At 34.8% G+C, this 24,698-nt stretch overlaps 1 protein-coding gene across 1 annotated transcript; it reads left to right on the top strand.

The window, feature by feature from the left end:
- The first annotated feature begins 3,710 nt into the window (after positions 1–3,710).
- Positions 3,711–23,319, top strand: LOC120079819 (probable cyclic nucleotide-gated ion channel 5). The gene is made up of 8 exons (XM_039034232.1): positions 3,711–3,923; positions 4,837–4,908; positions 12,794–13,376; positions 16,266–16,478; positions 18,840–19,141; positions 19,557–19,668; positions 21,423–21,659; positions 22,389–23,319. The coding sequence occupies exons 2-8, from the start codon at positions 4,850–4,852 to the stop codon at positions 23,085–23,087; spliced, it is 2,205 nt and encodes a 734-aa protein (XP_038890160.1). The 5' UTR covers positions 3,711–3,923; positions 4,837–4,849; the 3' UTR covers positions 23,088–23,319.
- The last annotated feature ends 1,379 nt before the right edge of the window (positions 23,320–24,698 follow it).

Genomic DNA, 24,698 nt, shown 5'->3' with positions numbered 1-24,698 from the left:
GATTTCTCTTTGATTGACTAGAGAGCGATGCTCTAACAATTGTAAATTTTGTTCTTCTAGGAAAAATAATATTTGCTTTTCTAAATCTCTTAATTAGGTTTGCAGAATCTGATATTATATTGACTTTTGCTTCCAGTATTGTTAGTTTGGAAAAATATTTTCTACTTGTAAATATTATATGTGTAATTATACTATCTGCCAGATATAGATCTTCTTGGCTCATTTTTTAATCACCCAATATATAAAAAATGATCCATGTTTCTTCATTGAAAGAAAATAATTACAATAAGAAAAACAATACTTGGAATATACAAAAATTAACATTAATTCAAGAAAAAAGAACATGAAAACAGAAAAAAGGCACAACATTAATATCAAATATTCTCAAAATCAAAAGAAACATGTTTGTTATACTATCAATTGTGCCAATTTTCTCTTTAGAAGATTTGAAAAAGCGTGCCACATCCAAATGTGTTATGTTGGATGGGTCAAATATGTCATTATCCTGGTATGTAAATTTTGTTTCCACATTTTTTCTCTTTTCCTTTTGAGAGACTTAATAGAGATCAACTAAGTGTTTTGACGTACGATGGGTACGCGATCAATGCCCAGTCATTCTGCATCGGAAGCATTTATTTTCAACACTTTTTGAACTATTATCTTGTAGAGCTTTTTCTTTGTGAAAATAATTTTGTGTGGTTCTTTTGAAATTTCAATGATTAAAACAACCATCACGCAAATAATAATTATTTCTTTCCTTACCACGGTCACGATCTCGACCACAATTATTAAAATTCACAACATCGCTTCAAGAAATGGTGTTATTTTAGTGGATCGAGATTCATGGTTTTTAATCCACGATTATTAAATTTACAACATTCACTTGAGGAAATGTTGTTGCTCTAGTTGGCTGAGATTTATAATTTATTTTTAATCAATAACTCATTATTTCATTCAGCCACAAGAAGACATCAGATGAGTGCAGAATACTTTAAAAATATTTATCTCGATATTGCTACTGCAAAAGCATATTTGAAATATAGAAAAATGTTTTCTCTAACATATTGATTTTTGGAGCCTCAAGTGCATCCATTTACGACGAGTTTTAAGAAGAAAATTTGTTTTCTGATGATCACATTTTTATGACATCTAGCACTAATGACAAATAATTATTACCATTAATATCAAATGCTACCAATTCTAATTTTGTAATATTTTCATAGTAACAATATTACAAAATATTATATTTATAGTACAAATTTAATATGTATCAAACATGCAAAACAAAATTTAATTTATTAATTATAACGAAGAGGGAAAAGTTGATATACCTTTAGGACCTATCTTTAGTAGGCAAAATGATAGCAATTCGTATGTTGAAAAATTGAAGAGTACAATATAAACACAAATATAGAGAAAATATAATATAATAATAAATAAATAAAATAAAACAAAATATAAGAAATATAAAAAAATATGTAAATAATTTTTTTTTTCCCTAAACTTTTAGATTTCTCGCTAATCTTTTTCACCTCTTTCCAAAGACCACAAAAGCTCACTACTTAGGGAACTTGTGGTAACTAGGATGTGACTATCATGACACTAATCATGTATAAATTTGTGATATATGGGGTAATATGTTTAAGGACATGAGCATCTATTTATTATAATATTTATATTAATTAAATTTTTTTTTCCTTTTTCCAATCAATTGATCCATTAAAAAAAATGAATGGTGTTGGCATGTATTTATTTTTTTTCAGCAACATTGTCGCAGCATGGTTGAGAGCACTACTCTCTTCCCACGGATTTTTAAAGATACCGTCCGGAGAAGACATTTTCTCTGACGCTTTTAATAACGTCGACAAAAGCTTAGTTGCGAAAGACGAAAACTCTTGTAATATATATAGTGAGACCCTAACCTTCAAATTTCTGTCCAGTAGACCTCACAGTTTTTAAAAATATTAAATACGTTAATGACTTTAGATGCAAAATGACAAAATTAAGACTTGAATGATCTACCAGACGTAAAAACAAAAGGGAGAAATAACTTTTTAGTCCATAGATTTTAGGTCTAGTTTCCATTTGGTACCTAGATTTAAAAAACGCTATACTCTTAGTATTTAATTTAGACCCCGTTTAATAACTATTTCATTTTTTATTTTTGGTTTTTGAAAACTAAACCTATTTTCTCCCCAATTTTTTACTACGATTTGCATTTTTTTAAGTACAATGGTTGAATGCTCAGCCAAATTCTAAAAACAACAAAAAGTTTTTAAAAACTACTTTTTTTTAGTTTTCAAAATTTGACTTAAATTTTTAAACCATTGGTAAAAAGTAGATAACAAATGAAGAATTTTAAAGGTTGAAGTAGTGTTTATAGCTTAATTTTAAAAAACAAAAACAAAAAATCAAATTGTTACCAAACGGGGTCTTAGTCTTTAAGTTTTGAATTTAGTTTCAATTTAGTCTCTAAGTTTAAGAATGTTACAAATTTACTTTAAAACTTGATTTTTGTTTCAATTTGGTCAATAAATTTTAAGATTTACATTTTTAACATGGTCTTTCATCAAACAACTTATTTCCATCATTAGTGTTGATGTAGATTAATTAATTTAAAATAGTTTAATTAAATAAAAGTAATCAATTTTCATTATTTTTCATCACTATTACAATTAAAATCAAAATTTTATCGTAATGATTTTAAATTAATTAACAGACTTTGATGTTAATAACTAAAAGTGATTATTTAATGAAAATTTAAAGCCAAAAATACAAAATCTTGGAGATAATTGCCCAAAAGACCCATTTTAAATGTCTAAAATGACAAATGAGCCAAATTTTGAAAAAAAAAATGTCAAATGACCATTTGATGATGTCACGATAAAGTGAATTTACAACATTGCCCTTGCTATCTTGTTTTATTATCCAATTTTTTTTTTTCATTTTTTCTTTTTCCTATTCCTTTCTCCCAACTTCTTCTGTTGCATGTTCTTCTTCTCCGACTTCTTCTCCACTACGTCTTTTTCTTCTCTGTTACGGTGAGTTCACATGAGTAGCTCCAAGGAAAGTGTTGTTAATGTCGGGCACCTGGCAAGACTGTGTGAGGAAAGGAAGAGCAAAACCGGTGAAGAAAGGAAGAGCGAGACTAGCGAGAAGGGAAAGAAAAATAGGACTTTTCTGTGTGTGAGCAAGATTGTTTTTTTGCGTGCATGCGAGTATATTTTGGTAATTTCACCCCAATTTGACTTCAGCAAAGGGTCATTCGACATTTTTTTTTTCTAAGGGTCATTCATCCGCTGGACCCAAAATCTCGAGACCTAGAGACTAAATTGAAACAAATGCTAAAATTGTAACACTTTTGAAATGTAAAAATTAAACAGAAAGCAAACTCAAAACTTAAAGATAAAATGTATAGCGTTTTAAAACTTGAAGGATTAGATGAAAACTAAACCTAAAGACAAAACAATATTTTTTCAAAATAAAAATTTAAGAATTCATACATAATACTTTTTACCCTTATCGAAAAAAATAGAAAATTTTGAAATCTATGTTACCCTTTTAAAAGTTTAGTTACTAAATGGACACAACTTCAAAAGTTAGTAAATTTGTAAATTTCAACAAAGGAGAAGATTAACGACCCAGTCAGACTAGAGGGGTAATATAGTAATTATTTACTCGAAGATGTCAATGATCATCGTCGGCTTCAAAAGAGGCACCTGCTGTTGCTCATCAGTTCTCCGTTTTCCTCCGCTTTACGCGTTCGAGCCATTCCCGAAGATTTAGTGTTGTCTGTGTGTTCCTTTTATCCACCTGAGAATCCATTTCCAATTCCGTCTTTCACTGGTCTGTTTTGATTTCCACTTTCTCTCCCTCTCTCTCTATCTGTGCGCCATGGACTGAGCTGACGGTTTCTGATTGTGGTGAGTCTCTTTGTTGACTAGTTTAAGCACACGTACACTTCCAATCCAATCACAGTTACCCAATTGATTGATTGTTTGTTAATTGCTTTAGAATCTATCTGTTGTATGAATTGGATGCTGGAGTTTTGAGGGAAGGGGGATTTTGTTTCTTCTTGCTTGTCATACATGGCTTTGTGTAATTGACTGTTTCAATGGTATCGGATGATTCTGGGAGGATTGGGAACTGGGAATTGCTTATGGGGTTTGAACGGATTGAAATGAAGGATGTTATAGTGTTTTTGAGGTTTTAGTTTATGGAGATTGGGTTGATTTTGTTGCTTTAAGTATTAATTGTAATCTTGTTATCACATGAGAAACCATGAAGTCTTGGTATTGGGTTTTTTTCTGGAAATGATTTATCTCTCATGGTTCGTTAAGAGTCCCATGGTTAAGATCTTAGTTCTCTGGTTATTATGTATGGTAAAAATGGTAAAGAAGTCATGGGTATGAGAGTGTTTCATCTTCTAGCCTGCAAAATGTGTCGATCTAATTAGTTGTAACTTGTGGGTTTTACATTTCTAGAAAATCGAAGTGTAAGTTGGAAGCAAACCGGTTAGAATGTGGAGCGCTTAGGAAATGTGCTGATTAACTTAAAAAAAGATACGGTGTTCAATTTATTATCCCAATTGGTGTTCTAGTGTGCTATACTCCTGTGGTATATGTTATTATTTTTTCTTCTTGATATTTACTTTAGCGTGTTGATCATTTTTGATCACCTGTACTTCATCATATAAGTTTCTGGAAATTGTAGTTTCATATTCTTTTTTGTCTGAAGTATGGGTGTTGGACTTCTCCAGTAGCCAGTGACCGTTTATTACACTAGTGCCTAATGTGAAGGATAACCACCTTAACATGCTTTTCTGTATGAATTCAGATGCTTGTAGAAAATGTTTGATTGTGGCTACAAGTCACAACTGATGGGTGGTCAGCGAGAAAAGTTTGTGAGGTAAAGTGACTCTTATTTTGTTCCATTTTATTATTTCCCCGTAGGTGTTGAAGATGGTTAACAGTGTACTCCCTGCAGTCATGTGAAACTTTTGAACTGTTCAATAAATCTACAAGTTTGGAATTTTGCCCTGTTGTAGCTATATAATTTATTATGTACGTATACAACTTGCAAAACTTAGATCAATAGATAACTTTTTCTTCTATAAGGCTGTTAATTTGATCGATGGACTATTAATAACATTTAAGCCTGCAATTGCACTATAAGTTGCTCCAGCATAAGGCATTTTTAGCTTACTGTGTGGTATACCTATGAACCATAAATCTACATCCAAGTCTTCAAAGAACCTGAGTGAGGAAGAGTAGTATATAACAACGATCACTGTGTCAATATGCATAAATTGTAGACTATGCAGAACTAAGATTTGGGAACTTTATATGGTCCTCTTTCTAATCCTTCTCAATCTTTTCTTAAAAAGGTATTATCATTAATTTTTTGTTGGTTAGAAGGGGGAGAGACAGTGGAACCAGTTCTTGGTATTGGTTTTTATTTTATTTTTCTTGGATAACTGATATATTGGCTAATTAAGCTTCTTATTAGGTTTAACGTCTTAGGCTTTGGTGGCAAAACATTTTTGTAATTATTTGTTAGGTCTTATTTTACTTGATTTTTTTGAAAAAGAAACATAACTTTTCATTGATAAAATGAAAAGAGTAGCTCAAATATACAATAACCTTCTAGAGGATAGAGAAATTGCAAAAAAATTAAGAGGAAAAAAAATACTATTGGGATACAAAGAGAAGTCTTATTTTACTTGATTGGAGGCTATTTCTTTAGTTTGCTTCGTTTTCTCGTGGGCAACCTTGTATTCTTTCATTTCTTCTTAATAAAATTTTTGGTTATTCATAAAATAAAAAGCTTGGCTAGATAAGCTAAGGCCAAGAACCCACGTTGTGAGAAGGTCCCAACTCTTTTCCTTTGAGATATCTATCTCTGAAACTTTGGGTACTTCTTTTCTTAAACAAAAAAAGAAACAACTTTCTATAGATATACGAAAAGGAAGAAAAATTTCAAGGATAGTAGTTTCCACTGTGAATGAAAAAAGACAAAACACCCGAAAAGAAAGAAGCCCAAAAATCTATCTATCCCTTTTCCTATACCTCTCAGTTGTGCTGCATCCATTGAAAGGTTCTTTTCGAATTTTCTATGGAAGGGAACTAAAGACAAGTGAGGCACGCATAAATTGAGATGGGACAATTTTTTTTATTTTTATTTTATTATTATTATTTTTTAAAAAAATATTTTTAATTTTTAAATTTTAAAGAAACATAACTTTCATTATTATTTTTTTTTGTAAAAGAAACAATTCATTGATATATATAAGGGGAAAACCTCGAGCAAAGATATTACAATAGAGATCGCCAATTACTAACTAAAAAAGACAAACTAAAGTGAGAGAAAGGGTGCTTACGAAGAAAAAAGCATTAGACAAAACAAATTCTAAAAATCAAGTACTAGAAGAGCAAGTATCATTAAAAAGTCTTCCGTTCCTTTCACCCCATAAGCACCAAAGGAATGCACGAATGAAGGCCAACCAAATCACTTGTTTAGTACCAACAAAAGGATGACCCACTACTGTGGAGGCCAAAGCATCAGAAATATTATTAGGACAAGTGAAGGACCAATCAAAAGCAGGCAAGAGAAGATCCCAAAAGCTAGTAACAAAAGAACAATGGAAAAAAAAATGAACTAGCGATTCAGCATGCTTATGACACATATGGCACCAAGAGGGAGACAGAGACATATAAGGCATACAACACTGCAAACGATCAACAGTATTGATGGCAACCCAACTGAGCTCCCAAAGAAAGATTTTAATCCTCTTGGGATATCTGTCCTTCCAAATCACCGAACAAAGGTCAGTCAAAACCGAATCCATATCACCCACCAAAGCAGTCTAAGCCTCGAAGGATCAAGAGGCCACAACCAAGCATCAGGGAAGGAATGTAAATGGATAGATGCCAGATGAAGAGATAATGAAGCCCATTCAACAATCTCCAACTCCAAGCAGACATAGAAGAGAACTAAGCATTAGCAACAGTAACCTCAGGTTGCCGCACAAGACGAAAGAACCTTGGATAAACATTAGCAAGGACACCACAACTTAGCCAAGAGTCATTCTAGAAAGACGTAGAAGAACCATAACCAATACGACGTCTAATCCGGATAGCAATTAGGTCAGCAAATGTACAAATGTACCTCCAAGGAGCTCTAAAAGAACCACTAGAAATAGATGAGGGCCAAACATAAGAATAATGCCGAGTGACCAATAGGGTGAGCAACAGTAAGGCCCAACATGGAGTTGTGGTTAAGAAGACGACTCAATCAAACAATGAGCAACTAGTATAAATAAGAAGGGAGAGAGAGGGTCACCTTGTCTTATTCTGCGAGAGGGAATAATTTTGCCACGGGGGCGGACATTAACAATGATGGAATGATTTGTACTGGTTATGCAACCTCTGATCCAAGTGTGCCAACGACAACCAAATCCTTTTATCTGAAGAATAGAATCAAGGAAATCCCAATCAACCGTATCAAAGACTTTCTCAAGGTCTAGTTTTAAAACAATCCCTGATTTATTCCTCTTAGTCTAATCATCAATAAGTTCATTAGCCATCAAAGAAGCGTCAAGAATCTGTCTATTAGCCACAAAAGCAAGCTGATTGGCAGCAATGGTGAAGGGAAGAACCTTCTTTGGACAATTTGATAAAACACGAGCAATAATCTTATAGACACATGGAATAAGACTGATAGGTCTATAGTCCGAAACAGATTTCGAGTCAACCTTCTTAGGGACTAGAAAAATATAAGTCTCATTCAGCTTCACATTAATAACCCCAGATGTATAAAAATCATTAATAACTAACATCATATTAGTTTTGAGTGTAGTCCAGAAAAACCTAAAAAATTCAGCTGTAAAACCATCTGACCTAGGAGATTTATTGACACCAAGGGAGGAAACAGTAGCAGAAACCTCGTCTTCAGTAAGAGGACGCTGAGGGTCTATGGCTTGAGGGGGCGAAATAGGATTCCACTCAGGATTAGTTGGAAGAAAACGTTGACCCATATCTTTTGTGAAGAGAGATGAATAAAATGACAAAAATTTGGTCTCAATCTTGTGTGCAGTCAAAAGACCATGACCATCTCGGGAGAAAATTTCAATAATGGAAGACTTACAGCGGCGGGTAGCAACAATTCTGTGGAAAAATCGGGTATTTTCATCACCCTCAAGAAGCCATTTAATCTTACAACGCTGCTGCCAATGAATATGATCTTGAATGGTAGGTTTTCAATATGTTAACGAAGAAGTCGATGCCACGTTAATTGATCCTCATCAAGGGCACCTTTATCTTTTAGATCATCTAAAATGGTTAATTGCGAGACAAGAGACGGAAGATCATTAACAACACTGCACCGATCCTTATTCCCATCACGAATAATATTTTTCAAACCCTATGGCTAGGATTTACGTTTGAAGTAAGGGAAGGTAAGGGATCGTTTGGTGGGCTCACATAATGGTCAGATAAAGAGAGAGAGGGAGGAAGATTTATATTCTCCATATTCATAGGAGATTTGGCCAAAGAAGGAAAGTTTGTATTCTTCCTGATTATAGGAAATTTGGTCAAATGATCAAGATATGGGGAGAGAGAGTGACCAAATGCTCGGATTCAATAACCATTGACTTGCCTTTTTCATTTAGCCGAGAATCAATTAGATTCACCTTTTCAGCAGCCCCTTTAATGTTGTTTCTTTGTGGAGAGAGAGGGAAATTCTGTTGACCTTGTAAATCGGCACTGATAGGTTGAATTCTCACTAGAGTTTCATCGGCGGCCAACTCTTTTGGTAGACGAATTTCATAAGGAATGAAACCTCGCTTGTTTTCCTTGATCTTCAGACGAGCAAATGAAAGAACCAAGCCCCATTTAGTTTGATTTGAAGGTTGTACAAATCCGCCACATATATCACCAATATATCTAAAAATGTCTTCAATCCAGTGAGTAATTGGGAGATGAAACACATCAATCCAGCCTCCATATGATGCAACTATTTGTTGTTGGAAAGATGATGGTATGGATGGGGAGATAAACTTAACTTTCAAAGGACCAATGGAAGTCCAATCTGAATTGGCACATAGTTTTTGAGAAATATCCGAATTATAAACGTGCAGCAGAGCTTTATCATCAGAGATGGGATTAATAGTACAATGAGATGATATATAGGATTGGAGAGAGTCACAGATAGCCAGCCATGAGTCACCAATTGCAAACCGCCGGACAACCACCATAGCTTGCCAATCAAACTGTGGTAACAAAGGGGCAGAGGAAGGAAGAATACCACTAGAAGTTGATGGGGGAATATCATTATTGGTCATGGAGAGGGGGATGCTTCTTTATTGAACTGCTGCTTTGTAAGTAGAGGTAGTATTGATTGTTGCCTTGATCATTGATTTAGGTTTCCCAGAATAATCTGAAACCAAGGAGAAGAAACAAAACCATCATCTTTTGTCTTCCATAGTAGTGACAAGGATTATGGATCGGTGGCCAGATTGCTCTAAAAGGGTAAACTCGGCAAAAAAAACCATATTTGTTGCTATGTTTTTCAAGCCACAGAGTATCACCATCATCAATCAATTTTCTAAAGTATTTGTGGTTGCAGGGATCGTTGAACAAAGATTGAAAAGAGGAGGCTAACCAATCAAGTGATTTCCACGAGATAAAGACAGAATGGATGTTGGATTGACTTTGTTCTGAAAGCTTGAAGTGTTTTCTGTTAACCGGGACCGTCGGTGTTAGGAGAAAAGTTTCCAGTCAATATATATCGACCGGATGATGGAAGAAGAAGGGGTAATCGATGGAGGCTAGGGCACAGTGGTTAGAGACTGGGGCATGGTGGTCGGGGCTAGAAAAGGAAAGTTCTATGGTGAGAAGGGGAGGGGAGAGAGGAGAGAGGAGAGAGCATTTTTTCCTTCTATGAGTGGGCCTTTCCAATGATCTGTCTATAACTTTCATTATCAAAGAGAAAGATACAAAAAGAGGGGGAGATGAGGTATCCTCACAGAACAACTTACAAAAGGAGCTGAACTAGTATAAATTTGGGTTAGGCTATAATTACCAAGGAATTTAAAAGTAGAGGACCAAGTAGAAACAAAAAGAGTAACCAAACTCCAAAAAAATCTGTCGTTTCTTGATCACGAAAGATTCTAGAGTTTCTTTCAAACCACAACCTCGAAAGGAGGACGAAGATCCCATTGGACCAGAGAATTTTTGTCTGAGTATTTAATTGAGGACCTTCAACTAAATGTAGAAGGGCATTTGAAGCTTTCTTAGGCCAACACCATTGCTTTTGAAAACAGTCTTCCCCAACAATCAACAGCAAAGGAACATAGGAAAAAAAGATGGGACAAAGTTAAACTTCCCCTTGAGGAAGGAGGGTTGGGGATTATTGACATCAAACAGAAATACGAATTCTTATTGGCTAAATGGATTTGGAGATTTCATAGATAGAAACCTGCTTTATGGAGAAAAGTCATTGTTGTAGAATTTGGTTCCACACATTTTGATTTCAAACCGGGTCACACTTCCTTGAAGCACCTCCAAGGGTCCCTGGAGATATTTTCAGTGTCAAAAACCATATATTCTCCACATTTCATGTATAGTCAGAAATTCCAATTTGCAGCTCCATTGGTTTTTGGTCAGATCCCTGGTTGGGGGACAACACTTTGAAAGACAGAAAGAAGGGCCGTTTGTTGTGGTTTGGGGGAGTGTGTGCTGTGTTATGGGATGTTTGGGAGTAGGTGTTTAGAGGTCCGGAAAAGGACCCTAGTGAGATATGGTGTTTAATGAGATTTTATGTATCGTTTTGGGCTTTGGTTTCGAAGTTTTTTTGTAATTATTCTATAGGTAACATCATGCTTAGTTGAAAGCCCTTTCTTTAAAGGGTTGCTTTTGGGGGCTTATTTTTTTCACACCCTTGTATTCATTTTTTCTCAATTAAAGTTGATTTTCCTATTAAAAAAAACACTTTAAAAGACAGATTTCCTTCTCTATTTGCCATCACTCAAAAGTCTAATGAATCGGTTTATGTGGGACCCATGTACTGGAAGCTAGAGTTTTTACCCTAAGCAAAATCTGAAGGATGAAGAAATTGTTGAATGCGCTATCCTATCTCCCCTTTTCTTTTGGATGAAAACAACTTTCATTGAGAGAAAAAATGAAAGAATACTGGGACATAAAAAAAACCAAGCCCACAAAAAAGGGAGCACCCTATACAAGAAGGAGCTCCAACTATGTAACAAAATGGCTATAGGATAATTATAAAAGTCCTTCGAAATTGAAGCCCAAAGAGAAACGTGAAAATGAGTGAGGGACCAAAATCCGAGGGATCCCTATCCACACCCCTAAACACTCTCCTATTCCATTTGCTCCACAAAACCATAAAATCACACCCACCCCCACACACCAAAGAAAACAACCTTTCCTCGAACTCCTCAATCATAGTCCTGACGTTATTGTGACGAGCGATCATCACTCCAAACGTTTAGAAGAAAGAATCCCAAACACACCATCCCATCCCATGCACTTGAATCCTCTTTTGTTATTTCACCTCATCAATTAAATTTTTGTTTTCTGTAAATGAAAAAGAAAAAAAGGAAAAAAAAGGAAAAACACAGGCAAGAAATCCAACTTGTAATGAACAAGAATCTCTAAATTTATTCGAATATAAGATTCTCTGCAAAGAACCATTTTCTTTCAAAGTAATTCCAATTCTGCATCAAGCTGAACGATCCAAGTACAACTTTGGTTTTTGGAAGTGTTATAAAATATGATTTGAAATTAGGGAATATTCCTCTAGATTTAAGCAATATTTAAATCCTCAGATATGATTAGTAAAAATGTTTTATGAAAAGTATTATTGTTTTGAGTATTCTTGTCTTCCTTTATTTGCACTTAACGCTTTATTGATTGAAATGAAAGTTACGTTTTCCAATATTCAGCTTAAGCCATTTGCATATTGCCTTATACAATCTCATATCTTTAATGCTTAGCTCCTAAAATAAACTTTCATTCTACATATTTAAACTTTTGATCTTGTTATTTACTTTTACATGAAGATTAGACATGTACCTAGCACATAGGTTCCTCGTTTAGCATCTTTATGAGCAAATTTTGTTTGAAATAAAACATTTGACTTTATTATTGGTAAGTTTTCTCAGTGGAGGGAGATATTTTCATCTTTCCTTCTTATTTCTTATATTTCTGGATAAGAAAGGAATGTTTTTCGTTAGAAAATTTTCACATGAACTTCTCATAATTGGACTTTAGCAGTCCAGAGTCAAATTAGCATCATATGTCTTATCTAGAAAAGTATTTAAAGCACCAAGGTTGTCATTTATTTAGTTGTTTAGAGTCTCTTTTTACATGTTAATAAGTTTGACTGCTAGAATTAAAATGTCATGGCTTCTTCTTAATGCTATTTAAGTTTCTCTTTTTTATTTTATGCAGTGCATGCATGTGTTTCTACCACAAGAAATCATCTTCTCAATGTTCTCGTTAACATTTGAGAAGCAATGACAAAATATAGAAAAAAAAAGGCCAAAAAATTGCACATATATTTGCATGTGCACATATGTGTGACATTTTGAAAAATTAATTTATAATTGATGAATCAAACATGAAGGGATTCCATAGAAGCCATTGAATCATCCATGGAAGGAAATGGACAAACTTGTTAAAAATGTGTTTTTCCAATTGTCTTCCTTTCTGGATATTACACAATGCAAGACTCAAATCTGACATGCTTTTTCGTTTTGATTATTTATTTCAAGGTTGGATGACTTGGATTCCCGATTGTCATCGCCTTCTGATGGTGGAATGAGAAGATGCGGGTTTAATATAGATGGATTTAACCGTGCAGTCCATGCAAATGAAAAGCCATCTGGATCCTTTAAGAGAGGAATGAGGAAAGGCTCGGAAGGACTTAAATCAATTGGCCGATCACTCAAGTTTGGGGTGTCTCGAGCTGTATTTCCAGAGGATCTTAAAGAGTCAAAGAAGAAAATCTTTGATCCTCAAGACAAATTGCTCTTATTTTTGAATAAACTTTTTGTCATATCATGTATTTTGGCAATATCTGTGGACCCACTATTCTTTTATGTTCCTGTCATTAACCCAAGCTCAAACTGTCTTGGCATTGATAGAAAGCTGGCAATTACAGTGACAACATTGCGGACCATCATTGATGTTTTCTATCTTATTCATATGGCTCTCCAATTCCGGACAGCTTATATTGCTCCATCATCTCGGGTGTTTGGGAGAGGTGAACTTGTGATTGATCCTGCACAAATAGCAAAGCGATACTTGCGGCGGTATTTCATCATTGACTTGGTGTCTGTGCTGCCCCTTCCACAGGTTTATAGACACTAAATTAGCTGTTATATTCTATATGCATTTCTCTCCATTTCTGAGATTTTTTTCTCTACGTAAATAATCTAAGCTTTCCACCTTGTCAATCAGCATTAGTATGTTGCATTGTCCAATGCTATTTTTACTAAAATGTTGCGGTGTCAAATCCCGTGTTACCTTTTGTTTAATTATTATTTTTGTGGGACCCTTGTTTGTCTGCTTGTAAATTCTGTTTCTAGGTTTGTCCTTACAAGCATGTTTACATATTGTACCAGTTCGGGTAGATAGCCCAGAGCCAAAAATCTCTTGTGAATTATGTCAATGGTGCAAATACTTTCAAGGGCAAGAGATCAGAAGAATATTTTTCGTTTTCTCTAGTGGCTTTCATCTTCTTTATGACGTTATAGGAGGTAGGAGAGAGAAGCTGATCTTCAAATGTAAAGGAGCCTTGTAATGATGTCATAGAGAAGAACCCATCTTTTTCAACGATCCATGTTAACTGATCCAGCAGAGGGCTTAGCATTTTGCTGTTGTTAGTTTTGAAAAGTCGTTCCAATCTTCAAGTCTATGACTCTAAGAGGAATTCTTGGCTCCATAACCATCCATCTTCCTCTTTCTGTATCCCACATCTAACAAGTGTAATTGTTTTGCCAAGTAGAGAAAGCATAGATCCTATGGAAGCTACTTTTGAGAATTGAGATGCCTCTGCCAGTCCAGTAATTATACCAAAAGAAGGTACTGATGCCATCCTTATTAATAAGAAAGGTATAATTATGAACATACCTTTAAGCTTCATGATGCAAAAATGAAGGCTTCTTGTGCTAATTAATCTGCATATTGAGGGAAGCTTTTAGTTGTACTAGTTGAGTATTTGACTCAAATCATAATCTTCATGGAACCTCTGAATCCACTTGGAGAGAAGAGCCATGCTTTTGTTCTTGGTTTTAGCTAGACAAAAGCCATCTTTCCAAGTTGGGGAAGCAACTATTTTCCTGTTGACAAGTGTAATCCCCCTTCTTCGTTAGTGCCCTCTCAAAGAAAGTTAACCAGCGCCCTTTCAATTTTTGTACATATTTTCCTGGGGGCAGCAAACACTGAAGGATAATAGGTTAGGAGGTTTAGAAGGATTGCTGGAGCAAGGGTGACTGGCTAACTCAAAGCAGAACCTATCCCATTTTCTAAGCCCACTGATTATTACCATTATTATTATTTTTTGCGTAATGGCACCCCTTTACACCCATGAGGCCGATTCTTTAAACATTACACAGGTCCTTGTATACATATTGCTAAACAAGTTGCACTCATCCACAATAATATCACTAATGTAATTGGCAATGGTTCATCCACCTCCTTTTGGAATGGGTTGGCACCTCCCCCCTCAAAGTCGCCTATCCAAGATTATATGCTCTCTCTAGCCAAAAGGGGCCAAACATTTCTCAGTGTTGGAACATGGAATTCGATTCTTGGGACCTTGGATTGCAGCAAAATCTTAATGAATATGAGATTGCTGAATGGGCTAATCTATCCAAACTTCTTGTGGCCCGCACCGACACCATGACTAATGATACTTGGAGATGGAATTTGGACAAGTCTGGTCAATTTACCACCAAATCTCCCATACAACATCTTGCATCCAATGGTAATGATCAAAACGCTCTCCTTTATGCTAATATTTGGGGGGTTCCTATCCGTAAGAAGATTTGGTTCTTTTTGTGGGGGGTTAGCCATAGTAGCATTAACACAGCCAATACTCTCATAAAAAAGGCTCCATGGATGATATCCGCTCCAAGTCGGTCCATACTCTGTTGTACTAAAGAAGAAACCATCATGCACATTTTGGTTTTTTTTGTGAATTTGCTAAATCATTTTGGAGGATAATTTTAACTTCTTTCAACTACCAAGTGGTTTTCCCAAATGATCCTCTTACTATACTAAATATGCTTTTTATTGATCATTCTTTCAAGAAAGAGAAGGCGATTATGTGGGACTACACCATCAAATGCTTCTTTTGGCATATTTGGAATGAACAGAATCGCCATATTTTTTAAGATAAGCAAAAATTTACACAATTCTTTGATCATCTTTTGTACACTTCTCTGTCTTGGTGTAAATTTACCCCTTTTTATTGTGATTACAATCTTACTTCCCTTATGGCACAAAGGAATAGCATCATGTAATCTCTTATGGCACGTTTGCGTTTGTAATTTCATATTATCAATGAAATTATAATCAATTTCTTTTTCTTTGTTGCATATGGGATCTTGGGAAGGTCCAAATATGTAATGGGAAAGGATTGCATCAGGCAATCCCATAAGGAGGCAGTGTTCTACTTCTTTTGTATTTAGGTCTACACTAGCCATAGTTGATTTAATGATATTGATCTTGAGCTTGAGAATACCCTAAAGGCTGTAATGATCAGAAGCAAATTGGTCTCCTTGCTTTGATCATCCACATGGAAGAGGAAGGTATTTAGGTTTATGACAACCTTGTGGTTTTGATTATCTAACTCCCTTTTTAATTAGCATTTTAATAGGCATTGTTGTAAATTTTGTTTTGGAGAAATTCATATGTTTGTCTTTTTTAACTGAGAAATCAGGATTTCATTGAGGAAAAAAACGGAAGAATACCATAGGGCCAAACAAGAGCCAAGAAATAAAGGGCCTTACAAAAATGGTAGCCAGAAAGGAGCCTAATAGGATTTAATCTGTGATTTATTGAAAATTCACAATCTTTATTGAAAATTCACATTCTTATTAGTTCCAATTTAAAATGGTATTGCCGTTCAAGTCACACTCTTATATTCACAGTCTGATTTTCACATGTTCCAATAATTCGTGAGTTTTTCTAGTAAGATTGTGAATATTGAGAATTAATCTGCCATTTATTTATACACAGATTGTGGTTTGGAGATTTCTTCAAAGGTCAAAAGGTTCAGATGTATATGTGACAAAACAGGCCCTTCTTTTAATTGTATTCCTTCAATATATCCCAAGGTTTTTTAGAGCAGTACCATTGACTTCAGAGTTGAAAAGGACAACAGGCGTTTTTGCAGAAACTGCTTGGGCAGGTGCTGCATATTATTTGCTATTATATATGCTTGCAAGTCATGTAAGTCCCTCCTTTTCCCTTCGTAGTTGGTCCACAGCTTGTTAAGAATTCTGCATTTTGTTTTATTTATAATTAATCATTGCAAGTTATATAGAAAAAGGATAAGCAGCTAAATTTTGGCTTTCCCGTTAAGAATCCATAAATTAAAGAGAATTTTATTGTTTGTAATTTTGCTCATTAGGAGAAATTTGACCTTAAAGTTTCAAGTTCATCAAATTAAGTCTTAAAGTTGATTATTCATGAAATTGATAACCCCCTTTTTGTTGGTTAGTCATGAATTTGATAACCCCCTCTTTGTTGTTCCCCTCTTAAGATTTCTGGCGAAGTTTGAAAATCCTTGTCTGGATGATACTATAAATGCGCGTGCTTGTTTTAATATGTGTGTTGGATGGATGGAGTTGGGGATTTTAGTGCTTGGCTTATTGCTATTATTGCTTTGATTGTATAAGTTTATAGTTGGGTGGACATTTTCTATCCGACTTTTCAATATTTTAGTGGCTGGATTTTGGATGGTTTATTGGTTAATTTTAGATACATACTAATTTGATTTTCAGAAGGGCTATACCAATAATATGTTAGTTTACACTATGAACCACCAAAGCATTGCTTAGAAAGGGAAGATTTTTGGGAGGAATTATTGTGATTTTCATGTTTTTTGCTCGGGTAGGTGGGAATTGGTGATTTCGATATCGCACTATGGTTGAGCTGTCATCTTATATCAAGCTATTTGGCATTGTCAATTTGTCAAGATAGATCTAATCGTTCCCATGGTTCTTTTTAAAGTCATTTGAAATGGGCTTGAAGATTTTCTTTTTGCAATTGGTTAGTTTTCTGTTAGGCTGTTTTGAATTCTAAGAGTGCAACTTCTATTGTAATTTTCATTTTATCAATATATTTTTTCCTTCGTAGAAAAATTAACAGATTAACAGACTTGCAGAGGTAGAAGAACTAGAGGGGTGTTTTTTCTTCTCTCTCTCTCTCTCTCTCTCTCTTGTGTGTGTGTGTTGGGGGGTGGCTTTGCAAGTTGGGTTTAGGTATCTACTAGCTTGAAAATGAAAAATTCTGTTTGAGGTGCAAGTTCAGAAAGGTTGGGTTTAGGAAGACTTCAGGGTGCCTCAAGGTTTAGGAAGAAGCTCAAACTGTGTTTTTGGGTGCAGGTTTAGAAAATTTAATAATTAATGTATATGTTTCCAAATCTTTTTTTTAATGTAATTCACTTTAAAATAAATAATGATAGTTAATAGTATTTATTTTATTAAACTAGTGAATTAACTTAAATGAATTATTGGGAAGAATTATCTTTAAGTGTCATTATTTTTTTTACTTTGATTTTGATACAAATTTTTTAATCTACTTTCGAGTTAAGAGTAAATTGAAGTTCTTATTCAATTGTATTAAGTTGATGGTTAGAATTTAAATTTGTATAAGTTTTTAAATTTAGTTATTTTATTTTGAGTATTAGTTGTTTTAAATTATTTGATCTTTTGAATATTTCTTTAGATGTAATATAAATTTGCAAACATAAACCTATGCAAGGATAATGTGGTCGAACCAATCTTTTTAATTTTTTATAATATAAACTTATGTTATTTTAATATGCCAAAATGTTTTTTTGACAATAATTTGCCAAAATACTACTTATGTTATTTTATAGAGTAAAAATTTGTTAAAATTATAAATTTTGTTTCATAATGAAATATTTATTATCATGTTATTTCATTTAACTGAAGAAATACAAAATAAACCAAGTTCGAGGCATTTGGAACCTCCCTCTAGAGTATGCTAACTCAAGCCCTAAACCTCTCAACTATTTCCTACCTTTACTTACTCTCCCTCCCTCTATTTATAACAAGATTCAGTAACTAACTTCCTATCTAATTACCCCTATACTCTTGACTAATGCCATACTAATATATTTTTATCTAGGTACGTTACATCTTTCTGCTTTTTGTAACTGTCAATTAGGGCTTATTGTGTTGGATTGAAGTTTATTTCATAGTCAGGGTTGGAACTCTTTTCTTTTGTCCTCGTAAATTCTTTCATTTTTTTTTATATGAAAGCTCGATTTTTTAGTTTTAAAAAATTGAAACCCACAGTTAATAATAATAGTTTATGCTCGGATATTTCCATTATTTTTATTAAATTAAAACAATATTTATGTTATAAAATTTAAATGGATCACATTAAATTATTATTGTTCTTGAAATCCTAATGAAAATTTAAAATAAAGAAATAAAATTTTAAATCTTATGTGTTTATTTAGAAAATGGCTGAGATTTCAAACAATAAGAACTTTCAAAAGTATAAACAGATCCGTTATCCACCAAATTGAGTTTATTTTTACTTGATTTAACGTTGCAGATAGTAGGAGCATTATGGTACTTGTTAGCTGTGGAACGCAATGATACATGTTGGCAGAAGTATTGTAATGCCCCTATTTGCAGGAAAGATTTCTTGTATTGTGGTAACCAAGACATGAAAGGTTATGCAACTTGGAACCAGACAGGTGTGGCTGACCTTAAGTCAAGTTGCAAACCTGCTGATGAAAATGATCAGTTTGATTTTGGAATCTTTCAACAGGCGTTGTCCTCTGGTATTGCCGCCTCCAAGAATTTTATCGCTAAATATTGTTACTGTCTGTGGTGGGGACTACAAAACTTGAGGTATGTATTACCTTATTTAAAGAAGCCAGTGGATTGTGTCTGCCGTGGATGTTAAAAGGCTGTTGTTCGCAGAGAAATCTTTCCCAGGGAATTTGTACTATATAATGCATGTACCTCCTGCTTCACTCTCAATAGTCATATCTATGCATTATGCACCCATGTTCACGTAGAAAAAAATTGTGCATCATATACTAAGTGTCTGCAAGAAAATGTACATCAAAGTTGATACAATTGACCTTTGATTATCTCTTTTCGCCTTATTGATTGAATCAAGGTTGAAAATTTTCGTACATGATCTTTTACCCAATAAATTATATGAAAATGATAATTAGACTTGAAAATGCATAAGCATACGGGCCCATGTTTTTGACTGAAGTGCTATTAGTTATTTTATTTTTATTTCAATTCTTGGCAGTACGCTTGGGCAGGGGCTTCAAACAAGCACGTACCCGGGTGAAGTGATCTTTTCTATAGCATTAGCTGTACTTGGTCTCATTCTCTTTGCCCTTCTTATCGGCAACATGCAGGTAACACCATAGTTCGAATTAAATAATGACTGGGTTTGTGGTTCAAATTTCTTCTTTCCTTTTTCTAGTTAATGTTGGTGTTGAGAGCATTGGAGGTCTGGTAGGCCTCCTGTTTTCTTTGTATGATAATTAAAGATCTGATTAAAATTATAGGCTTGTGATGCTCATCTGAATGTTTAGCATTGACATTCGTCAATAGAAGAGTTAAAAGAAAAAAAACAAAAAAAACAACAACAGACGTGATTGGTGTAGGTTTTTCTTCTGAATCTTGTTTCGAGAGTTGATGTGCTTGTAGGCTTCCAAAAAAAAAAAATGACTATTTAGGGTTTAATTACTTAGTTTATCGGCTGGGAAATGTGTTCAGTGCATTTGAATAAATTATAGAATATAGGTGAGATTCACAAAGTTGATCAAATTGAGTATCTAGGTTAATTAATTAATGAAGCTACAAAGGTCCTGCAAGAAGAAAGGTCGCTTGAGTTTAGTTAGTTGCCCCTCTGTGCAACACATATAGGGGCCATGGGAGCATTAGCGATCTGGTACTAGCAATTGACTTGCTTCTTTCAAATTGTTTCTATATGGAATTGTGATGCCAGGATCGTGGGGAATTAAAATATTAGGAGTTTTCGAGCAATTAAAATTTAAGGACCTTGTTTTGTAGTTTGCATATGTGCAAAGTGGCCCGGACATTGCTAGGCTCCTTGTCCATCCCTTTAAATATGTTCTTCTAATTTCACCCCAAAGATTCCACATGATACACACTCCCGCCAATTACAAGAAACAACCCTTATTGTGAAAAGATGGATGGAGAAGGAATTCTCCATTTATATCTCCCGTGCCCCTAGGACGGGCAAGCATCAAACCAAACATCTGGAAAAACAAATTTCAAATTGCATGTGCAAACTCACATCTCCAAAGAATGTAATCCAGGCCTGACTTTGTTTTCGGATAAAGAATATAACAAAATGAACCCACTAACTATGTAATCCTCCTCGAGAGTCGATCCAAAATGTTTGCACGTTCATATAGAACTTGCCAAATAAAGGACCTCACTTTTTTAAGAATCTTAAACTTCCAGAGGGCAGAGAACAGTCTTATTAAAGGGAGTGGGATTTGGCAAACAACGAAACAAATTTCCACATGTTCATTTAATTAGTCTTAGTAGCAAACTTTATTTTGTGCGCTTAATGCAATTGTGGCTACTGTTTATATTTTATGAGCTAATGCTATTATGGCATCTGTTAATATTTTGTGAGCTGATGCAACTCTTGCCAACTTTTTGGATGGTTTGGCTGAAATGGCTATAGAATTTTTTACAATATGGCCTGGTATGTGCAATTTGCAACTTTTCTAGTAGTTAGATGGAGTTCCTTGTCTGTCTTCCTTTTTACTTATGTCATTTTAATTTAAGACAATTGCAGATCTTGTTATTAACTTCCATTGGAAAGTTATGTGGTAAGTATCTTATCAACTTCCTTGGGACATGTCGATTTAGCGTTTGTTATTTTTTAACAAACTATAATTAATGGCATCTACAATAATAGGAAGATTTAAGATATTTCTTGCTTTAGCATTTGAGATGTAAGTAGATATTTTGGCCTCTTTACCCATCTCAGCAGTAAAGAGGTTGACAGATTGGAGTAAGTGCTTAACTGAGATTCTAGTCTTGTGAAGTTCAATATTATGTTCTAGAGTGGAAAAGAGTAAACCATGTACGTAGACATTCAGAAACTGATGTAATGTTATTATGGCAGACTTATCTTCAATCTCTAACTATAAGGCTTGAGGAAATGAGGGTGAAAAGGCGCGATTCAGAGCAGTGGATGCATCACCGCTTGCTGCCGCAAGATCTTCGGGAGAGAGTCAGGCGTTACGATCAGTACAAGTGGTTAGAGACTCGCGGGGTGGATGAACAGAGTTTGGTTCAAACTCTACCTAAGGATCTCAGGAGAGATATTAAGCGGCATCTTTGTCTGGCTTTAGTAAGAAGGGTAAGGCTATTGCTTGCTTGCTTGCCTTTTTTTTTTTTTAAAAAAAAAAAAAAAATTTGGTTGTTTGGTTTCATATTCTTTCATTTTGCAAACGTGGGGATTGTTTTGAATATTCTCATTTCTCACAATATCTGCCACAAATATTTAGTACAAACTCAAAGGGTGGAACTAAATTTCTTTTAAAAAAAATCCATGTAAATAATATGTCAGTTCATGATAACTTATCGAATAATCGTTAAGTCTTTGGCTTTACCTAGGGTAAGGCTGTTGCTTTGGCTCTTTTTCCTTATTTCATTCTTTTTATCAAGCAGTACATTTTTTTTTTACCTCAAGTATGAATATTCTAACTATATCTGCTACAACAGTTACACATATTTATATCGTGGAACTAAGGGCCTGTTTGGATTGACTTGAGAAAAAAGTGTTTTTCAAAAGACTTATTTTTATTTAAACACTTTTGACAAAAATGGTTGAAAATACACTTCAAAAACTATTTTGAGTGGTTGCCAAACATTTCAATTTTTTCCGAAATGACTTATTTTTTAAATTAAACACTTAAAAATGCATTCCAAACACACCCTAAGTTTTTTCGAAAACTCTTTCACATGGATATAAACTGATAACTTGTTGAAAAATTATAGGCTTTAGCTTATAAGTTACTTTCATCCTAGGATTTGTTTTGCGCTCTATAATTCGTTAACATTTTTCATAATCCCTGATGATTTCTAGGTTCCTCTGTTTGAAAGCATGGATGAGAGGCTGCTTGATGCTATCTGTGAGCGGCTGAAACCATGTTTGTTTACGGAGTACACTTACATAGTTCGTGAAGGTGATCCAGTTGATGAGATGCTCTTCATTATACGTGGTCGGCTCGAGAGTGTGACCACAGATGGTGGGCGGAGTGGATTTTTCAACCGTACCTTTCTGAAAGAAGGTGATTTTTGTGGTGAAGAGCTTTTGACCTGGGCTTTGGACCCGAAATCTGGTTCGAATCTTCCATCTTCTACAAGGACGGTAAAGGCTATTACAGAGGTTGAGGCTTTTGCCCTCGTTGCTGAAGAGTTGAAATTTGTGGCCAGTCAGTTCAGGCGCCTTCACAGTAGACAGGTGCAACATACGTTCCGATTCTACTCACAACAGTGGAGGACCTGGGCTGCTTGCTTCATTCAAGCGGCATGGCGTCGGTATTCCAAGAGAAAATCTATGGAACTTCGTCAAAAGGAAGAAGTTGCCGCAGAAGAATCTGAGGGATCTCAAACTGCTACAAGCGGAGGCTCTTATAGTATTCGTGCAACTTTCTTAGCTTCCAAATTTGCTGCCAATGCTCTCAGGGGCGTTCAACGATATCGGAACGCAAAGAGCGCTCAGGAATTGATAAAATTGCAGAAGCCTCCAGAGCCAGATTTTAGCGCTGATGATGCAGATTGATCCATTATGTATTGTGACAAAAATTGAATGTATTATTATCTGACTCATGGTTTTTATTTTGAAATTGATTAGGTGGGGTGAAACTAATGTATTATAGATGTGCTTGTAGTTTGTAACTTGTAAAAAAGTTCCTGAAATCAATCTGGAATATGTATTTTATTTGTGCTTTATATTTTATTTCGAAGGCTTCTGCATACCAGGTTGGAAGCTAATGGACAGAGGGATTCTCTAATCCTCCATTCTTTTAAAAGTGTCAAAATAGGAGTGTCAAAAAATTTGGCCCCTTATTACATTACATTAATCCTTTTAGTATTTTGAAATCCTTAAATAAAGGATTCCAAAATCTTGTGTCCCCATATTTTGGTGTATTTGTGTGATTAAATTTCTCGAAGAACTCCTGTAACATCAGATGGTTATGTTGCTCTCACTAACGTAGCTTTTGCCACATTGCCAAAAGACGTGAGCAATTATTCTCTCTAAAATGAATGACATTAAAACTTTTTGGCTAAATTATAATAAACTCTGTTAGCACAGACCGAAAATGTGCTAATTTCCTTAGTTTAATTCAGACTTATTTTAGGATTTTATACGTTTATTCTATGATTTTGTAGATATTGAACAACTAAGAGGTAGAATTGACTATTGGAGTTGATACGGGACGAAAATGAACCCAAATGAAGCTTTGGAACATCAATCATGAAGAGAGAGGACATGACGAAATTGCCCTTAGTGCTTGGCACAGTGGTGCCTTGCTTAGCGTTGCGCTTGGCGCAATTTCCAGAAGCTACACTTTCAAGGTAGCACTGCGTCGCAGCGTTCCGGAATTTGACGAACAGACATGCCCGTGTATGTGCGCTGTTGCGCCTCTGCTGCCCACCCCTTTGCACTTCGATAGATATGGCCAATGCCGCGATACCAACACTTTATATAAATGAAATATTGCCCAATTTAGGTCATTTCACCTGCAATTTTGGTTTTCTTTTGATTGAACTTCATTTTGGCACACTATGAGTGTTAAGATAAGTAATTTCTAGTTTATGGTAAGATTAAAACCTATTAAATCTTGGTTGGGAGACTTGAATTTTCACTTCTATGATATATGTTTGATATTTCTCTGTTCTTGAATAAAATATTAATTTCTATGCATTGAATTTATGAGTTTCTGGGCATTTCTCATTAATTCCTTGATTGTCAGAGAGTAGGAACACATCTAATGTATTTTTAATCTCAAAAGGCAAAGGGTGAAAACATTTTTGGGTGTGATTTTAGATTGTTTAGAACGATTTTTTCACAAACATATTGCATGATTAACCAATTTCAAGAATGAAGGGATTGACCAAGGCTCGAAATAGCAAGGAACGAAGTAGCTCGACCGATAGGGAGAGGGGGAGGAAGTGATTTTTCTCTGCAACTTCCACCAGCTTCGGGGTCTGGGCCTGATCCCCTCATTTCTTCCTCAATTGCAGGCGACGCTGGCTCGAGTTCTAGTAATAGAGATTCTCATTCTCCTTCTTTAAGACAAACACTTCGATATATTGAAAGATTTTTATTGGAAGAGGAAGAGGAGGTCTTACCATATATATTACTTATGTTGTCGCATATGGGTTCTTA

The sequence above is a fragment of the Benincasa hispida genome, chromosome 6, assembly GCF_009727055.1.
Source record: "Benincasa hispida cultivar B227 chromosome 6, ASM972705v1, whole genome shotgun sequence".
Taxonomy (NCBI): Eukaryota; Viridiplantae; Streptophyta; class Magnoliopsida; order Cucurbitales; family Cucurbitaceae; genus Benincasa; species Benincasa hispida.
This window is presented reverse-complemented; position numbering and strand designations above follow the sequence as displayed.